General features: G+C 42.5%; 1 protein-coding gene across 3 annotated transcripts; it reads right to left on the minus strand.

Moving 5' to 3' along the window:
- Window positions 1-718: 718 nt before the first annotated feature.
- On the minus strand, window positions 719-5,716 carry LOC123047036 (uncharacterized). 3 transcript variants are annotated; one of them, XR_006422730.1, is made up of 5 exons: window positions 5,309-5,716; window positions 4,647-4,793; window positions 2,607-3,071; window positions 2,460-2,528; window positions 719-1,105 (listed from the first exon to the last, which is right to left on the minus strand). XR_006422730.1 is itself a non-coding variant. In XM_044470515.1 (4 exons), the coding sequence occupies exons 2-4, from the start codon at window positions 2,628-2,630 to the stop codon at window positions 851-853; spliced, it is 348 nt and encodes a 115-aa protein (XP_044326450.1). In that variant the 5' UTR covers window positions 2,631-3,071; window positions 5,309-5,716; the 3' UTR covers window positions 719-850. The 3 variants fall into 3 exon arrangements, 1 of the variants encoding a protein (XP_044326450.1); XR_006422731.1 differs by having other exon boundaries at window positions 4,647-4,814; XM_044470515.1 differs by lacking the exon at window positions 4,647-4,793.
- Between the last annotated feature and the right edge of the window lie 1,629 nt (window positions 5,717-7,345).

Genomic DNA, 7,345 nt, shown 5'->3' on the forward strand with positions numbered 1-7,345 from the left:
TGTCCGACCACGACAGAAGATAGAGAAAATATGAGTGTCATCCCCTATGCCTCAGCCATAGGGTCTATCATGCATGTCATGTTGTGTACCAGACCTGATGTAAATCGAGGGTCCAATCACCGTCGGATATTTTCTATCACCGTCAACTATTACTAAAACCGACGGTACACCGTCGGCTATCTCCCGTCGGCCTTGCTTCGTCGGTCATTACAGTAATGGCCAACGGTACGGTCGGGTAATATTGTCGCCTACGGTAGTTAGCCGACGGTGAGCCGTCGAGCATGTTATTGTGACCTGGTGGCTCTTCTTAGCCCGACGACATTTATAGCTGACGGTACTTCGTCGGGCATATACTCTCCGACGGTTATTGCTTCCCGTCGATTTTCAGAATAGTCGACGGTACATTTGACCCGTCGGACCTAGTTATAACCATGAGGAGAAACAAACCCTCATCTTATTAGATGGTCGACAGTGCATGCAACCCTTCAGGAAACTTGTTAGTCGAGGGCGCGCGAACATCGTCAATTTATAAATTCACCAACAGTAAGTCCCCAATGGCATTCCATGTAACAGAGACATTTGTTCCGCCATAGGGCATTACTCACCCCTCAGGGCATTACTCACCCCTCAGATATTTCTTTCACCAAGGCGTGTTTCACACGATAGCAATAACTCAGAATACCGGCATTTCAAATGCATCTCATACACAAGCACAATATTGAGTTGCATCCATTGCATTAACCATAATTATCAAATGTCAAATTTAGAACAAAATAGTAACTGAGATAGGTCACATTTTGCACAAGATAAATTGTCCACTAAGACAAATTTGTCCATAAGATAAAGTGTTTCAAATATCTAACATAACTTCATTTTGGCATGACTTGAAGATCATTAGGCTTCTATAGCCAATCATCATCACCATCGCCATAGTCATTATATCCCTCATCTCGATAGTCTTTATATTCCGCATCGCGTAGTTATCATACTGCTCATCACCATACAGACCACCCTCGCCATAGTTATCATATCCCTCATTGCCGTAGTAGTCATCCTCATCATCATTCCCATGACTGATACTGCCTCCAGTCCTGCTTCCAATTCCCTATGTAATCACAAGACTAGTTGTCAGTATAATGTAGCTAAAATTTAAGTGACCTACAGGGACTAAACTTAATATTTCTAATTGACAGTTTAGCTGCTAGCTGCTGTTTAACAGTATGACTATCTAACAATATGCTTGCCTATTCACCTTTTGATCCTTCACATGAAATTTTCAAAGGAAACATGAATCAGCAGGAACACATATTACATACACATTGTCCAAGTACAGTGCATATCTATCTGCAACCCTACTATCAGCAGTGTTTACATTTGCAGTCACATGACACAGCCGAACAAGTAAACTAACATAACACTATTGGCTAGTTTGGGCATATAGTAAACTAATTAAGGATGACATGTACAAAAATAGGTTACTATAAATTTCCATTCAAATAGTTTTAATGGCAAAAGCTCACTTACAATTTACGCCAACAATATTTTAGATTACACTGCACATACAGCACCTAGCATTGAGCTAATTGGAATCCTGAAACTAACAATTTAGAGTGATCATGAGTGTGTATGGCTGAGCTTTAAGAGATAGCAAGCGTCAGTTTAGCTCCCAGTAATAACTTTCTAAAGTACATTTGTAGAGATGTGTATACTAGCAGCATTTGTCCCAAGGTGAAATAATCCTTGCACGTATATGTATTATAATTGAAATGCATATGTACAGAGGCTTCACCGAACATGGTTCAACAATGCTTAGCTAAAAAGGAAGAGTATTCGTAAGAAAAATATTCCGGATGGTTAGCCTAAAGTCTTTAATGTCTACTGTTCTTTCCCTGCGACCTGAATAAATTATATATGAAGTACAAATAAACTATTGAATACTATTATATGTTTGCCTATTGATGATTTTCGAATTAACATGGTTCAGTTTATCTAGTTTTGCACATAAGAAATGATAGAAAATTTAGATATGCGAGCAAACAAGACATGTACAGAGAAACAAGGCATATGTATAGAGAAACAATCATGCCAACTGTAGGCTATCAAGTGTGGTCTTCACTACAATTTTTTTCTCATAGAAGTGCAGATAAACTTGTTCTATCAACCATCAAGTATTTACATGTAGCAGTAGTCATTTCTCTTGGGTGATATAATCCTTTAGAGGAATGCGCCGATACAGTTAACCATGCATTTCTTTTCATAAATCTGTAATTAAAATATATGAAGGATCTGCCTCTGCTACTACTTTCCATGACCCAAAATCTTGCACCAGACTTGCACACACAATTTCTTTCTTGATATATGGTCTAAATGTGCTAATACATATGCAAAGAGAAACACAAAAATGGTGGAATAAGGAGAGGCCATCCCCAGATATGCAGGCACGACAACAATGAACTAACCTTTTCGGTTTGGTGTTGAGGCACATCACCTTGTCCCCTTTGAAATCCGCCTTCAGAATATGATGGGGACTATGTATCATACACAAAAGAAACATTACTTAATGGTTCAATTGTTGCAAGCCTACCATTGAGATGGGTATAACTTACCAAGTCATCTGCTGTTGATTGCATTATGCCATCAAAGTCGACTCCTCCTTTCTCAGCCAAAGACTATAAACATCACATGTCAGCACAACCCTACCGGAAATTGAAATGTGGCGACAACATTTCTCACACTACTGCAATGGAAGACCATGTCCCCATTAGCAAGTCTGTTCCTCTTGTTGGTTAAAGATAACCCACTAAATTCAGCACTACTCCACTACTCACATTGCAGACACCAACCAACGTGGGTACCAAAGTCAACTCTCTTTGCAGAAATTAAAGCTTCCTTAGTTGGCCAGCGATTACCATCCTCATCCACTTCTGTTATGTAGGCAATTGTCCCTTCTTTAATCTTTTGATGGCTGCCACCTTTTCCTCATGCAGCATCTACTTCACTTTCCTAGTTAAGTTCTCCTCCAAAACACCATCTGCCTTCTCTTGCTCCGATGGGTCACACTTGAAACGCCACTGCCAAAAACCATCCCAAAATATTTTTGTTAGTTACTTGTGCATTTGTGGAAGTGAGCATATGCATAATCATCAAAGCTTTCAACACTTCATAGATAAACCAAGTAGATTTGTCATGGTTGTGACCAAAATAAACAATTGTAACTACCACCCATCCACCAGTTTCAGACTTCTACAAGTGTGTGCTCATAACATCCCTTGTGCACTTATAACAGCAAAAGCACTTGCTGCAAGGACAATGGGATTCTCGGTCTACAGCAGCATCAGGCAATGAGAACACATGATCTAGAAAATTATCTACTCCATGTTGCCAAGCTTCACTGATCAACTTCCCTCGTCTCTCTTTGTACATCCAACTACGGTTGGCATCTACATCGATATATATGGAAGCAGGAGGTATAATATAAGCATTGGATTTAATCATGAATGTAAAGTGTAATATACATTAATTATATTGTAATAGCGAGAAACATCAATCAAACAATTCTATATTTGGCCTACATTGACCATAACTAACAAGATGGTCATTAGGAGCTCTATCTAAATAAGCTAACTAATGTGCAAGTTTATTAAGGGCATGTACAGCGGCATCTACTCAGCCGTCTGCAACGCTTTCCATCTCGGATTTTCTATTACGTGGAGGAAAGAGAACAAGGATAGAAATTCAAAGAAGGTTGTCTGCAATTTAACAGACCGTCTGCATGCCAAAAATATCGCCGCTTACCGATGGCCTTTTCCCATTGTACGCTCAAGGGTGTCGTTAACTTGCGGTTTCCCCGCTGAGCCGTGCATTTGACATGCAGTATCTAGCGAAGAAGTGCACGAGAACTGTGGCTCGCATGCAACGGCCTGCCCACGATTCAATCGTGCTACAGATAACAAAAGGACAGACCGATGTAGATGATGTTTTGACTGCTATCTATATGTGACATGGAGGATTATTATAGACTGCAGGTGTCTAAACTAATGTACATGCCCTAGTACCTATTTCAACTTTCTGAACCAGAAACTGAGGGAACTGTTCAGGTTATTCATGGCCATCAGAAGCACATACTAGTTGGAGATAAGTTACTTTTTCATGTAGCGTCCTATATAATTGTGATGTGAATCAGAAAGAAAGTGAAGTCATATGCTAGATTCATAGTTTAATTAACTGAACAAAAAATTACCTACTGCAGCACCAAGCGAGTTGTACCAAAAACGGGTGAAACCACCTTAAAGTTGCTACTGTAGTAAACACATAAAGCATAACCTTTATGTGAGCATACCAGCTAAATCCTAGATTTAAGGTTCTACAAATATTCTCTCTGCTTCTTACAAAATTGGTTCACGACTAACATATATTAGAAAGAAAGAAACAAAACAAGATGAACTCGTATAACAAGAAAACGTGCCAAACTAAAGTTATGAACCGCCAACAAATCATTACTGATGGATCGTGCAGAAAAGAAATTGCAATGTAGAAATAATGTACAATCAGCACAATCACGCAAGACAGAATTTAAGAAAAGTACTTAAGGGGTGTGTGACAGAGACGATGAGAGAGGGGAATGGGGAGGGAGAAGAGAATGATACCGTGGCGCCCCACTGTGATCGCCGTGTGCCGATTGATCGGCCATTGCAAAGGAAGCAGAGGAACTCCTGACCACCCGTCGGAGTGGAAGCAGAGGGACACCGGGCACCCCTCGAGCTAGATTGGTTTGGAGAATGAGGACGTGTTTGCTTTCAAAGAGGATCAGGAGACTATGGCGGTTAGTTTAAGACCTGATTTGGTGCGTGGTGCGCAGGCGCGCGAGAATTTTTTGGTGAGCGCGCCAAGAAATCAGCGCCAGATCGCCAAATAATTCGGTAACATGAGTCCACGGCTGCGAGGTGGGCACTACCCACTACGCGAGAAACGTGAAAAAAATAATAGATAACCACGAGGCCTCCTCAACGGATTAAACAGAATCGCGAGAATGTTTGGCCGTGGACAACAAACTCGATTATATTATCCAACGCAAACCACGGTGCATATCAGGGTTCGTTGTTTAGCAAATAGAACATGAGCATATCTCATTATCTCATTATCTCTACATCACACACTCGTGTCAATGTTGCAACAAATTGTCTCTGTTGTACGTGCTGATTAACCAATTGACCAAACAACTCAGTCTCCACATTTATTTGTGTCAAAATTTCCTCAATTTCAGTTTCAAAAAAAATAAATCCCAAATTGCCCACTGTACTGTACTGACCTGAAGAGATTAGCATGCTTAGGTCGTGGGCCGCCCAGACGATGTCGAAGAAGTCGCCGTGCTTGCAGGAGGCAGGGTCGGACTGGACGCGGCGACGAGGTAGTGGAGGTAGCTACGGGGCCGCCGAGCCGCCAGTCCTCGTCCGTCTTCTCCGCCAGTGCAGGCTCTCCCCACCCACTCCCGCTTCCCCATCCAGCTCATGGCGGCACGGGAACCTGCTATTGCTGCCTGCCGCTGGACTTTGGGGTTAAATCTGAGACGAGAGTGGAGGAGGACGGAGGCAAGTCAGGTGACACATCTAGGCGGCGACCGGCGTTGAGAGAGAGGTGAATGTGAGCGGCAGGACAGAGGGGATGTAAGCGGCGGGGCTGGTCAACGGCGCTTTGAGAAGGTCTAGTATAGATAATTTCTGAGGAGCCGTACGCTTACAACTTGTCTGATGTCCCCTGGTATAGCACGCTCAGCTAGCTTGTTTGCTCTTGGGTTCGAACAATGCAGTGCACTTAATTTTTTGCGCACAAATTATTAATTAAATATTAGTACGTATGTAATCAAATAGGAGTACAATAACTTTTATACTTTTAACTTTATTTTTGGGCCATTTCTTTTTTTAAACCTATTTTTATTCTTAGATTTCTCACAGCTCGTTTGGCACATACACGATTCTTTTTTTCTTGACATGGCACATACGATTCTTAGTATGATCATAATACGTTTTTCTTTTTGCAAAAAATGATCATAATACGTTGGATGATTCTTTGGTGTGTTGTATTTGGTTCCATCGCCTAACGGCTCTTTTCTTTAGCATGGTCATACGTGTCTCATTCATATCATACAGATCAAAGTACAATCCACGTAAGGATCGACATAACAAAACTGAAAAAAAAATAGCAGAACATCTCTCAGCTAGACACCAACGCTCCGTCACCTGACTCCAGCACGACCACAACATCCACCGAGGAAAAGAACGACGGATCACCTACTCACCCGAGCTCGACGCGGCTCCCTCGCTGATATGCAGCTTTGCGGACCTCCAATGTGGCTCATCAAAAGTGAAGTCATTGTCGTTGAACGAATTAGATCGAGGGCAACACCCCAGACACGCCATCAAACTCAAGATCTAGCACCCCACCACGACTAAGACGGCGAAGGGGGAAACCACACTTGCCATCCATCAACCACGAACCCAGCACACGTTCCGTCGTCCAGATGTCGTCGATGCAGACCACAATCTGCATCCTCTCCTGAACTACCTCCCAGGCTCCGCGCCGACGTTGGGTAGAAGCCGTCGCAGCGGTGGAGCCCGAGGACACATGTCCACCACGAGAATGCCGACGCCACACCATCCTTGCTTAAACAGGCTAGTTTTCAAAACCATCCCCAACCATATGGCCGATCCGTTGGAAATATGCCCTAGAGGCAATAATAAATTAGTTATTATTATATTTCCTTGTTCATGATAATCGTTTATTATCCATGCTAGAATTGTATTGATAGGAAACTCAGATACATGTGTGGATACATAGACAACACCATGTCCCTAGTAAGCCTCTAGGTGACTAGCTCGTTGATCAATAGATGGTTACGGTTTCCTGACCATGGACATTGGATGTCGTTGATAACGGGATCACATCATTGGGAGAATGATGTGATGGACAAGACCCAATCCTAAGCCTAGCACAAAGATCGTGTAGTTCGTATGCTAAAGATTTTCTAATGTTAAGTATCATTTCCTTAGACCATGAGATTGTCCAACTCCCGGATACCGTAGGAATGCTTTGGGTGTATGAAACGTCACAACGTAACTGGGTGGCCATAAAGGTACACTACGGGTATCTCCGAAAGTGTCTGTTGGGTTGGCACGAATCGAGACTGGGATTTGTCACTCCGTGTAACGGAGAGGTATCTCTGGGTCCACTCGGTAGGACATCATCATAATGTGCACAATGTGACCAAGGAGTTGATCACGGGATGATGTGTTACGGAACGAGTAAAGATACTTGCCGGTAACGAGATTGAACAAGGTATCGGATACCG

Source organism: Triticum aestivum, chromosome 2B (genome assembly GCF_018294505.1).
Source record: "Triticum aestivum cultivar Chinese Spring chromosome 2B, IWGSC CS RefSeq v2.1, whole genome shotgun sequence".
Classification (NCBI taxonomy): Eukaryota; Viridiplantae; Streptophyta; class Magnoliopsida; order Poales; family Poaceae; genus Triticum; species Triticum aestivum.

What these genes read in the sequence shown, in the direction of transcription:
- LOC123047036 (XM_044470515.1), bottom strand. Translation starts at nt 2,630, where the DNA reads ATGCAATCAACAGCAGATGACTTG. An exon ending in AATCAACAGCAGATGACTTG is followed by an intron (nt 2,529 to 2,606) that starts GTAAGTTATACC and finishes TATGATACATAG; the next exon opens with TCCCCATCATATTCTGAAGG. An exon ending in CTCAACACCAAACCGAAAAG is followed by an intron (nt 1,106 to 2,459) that starts GTTAGTTCATTG and finishes GTGATTACATAG; the next exon opens with GGAATTGGAAGCAGGACTGG.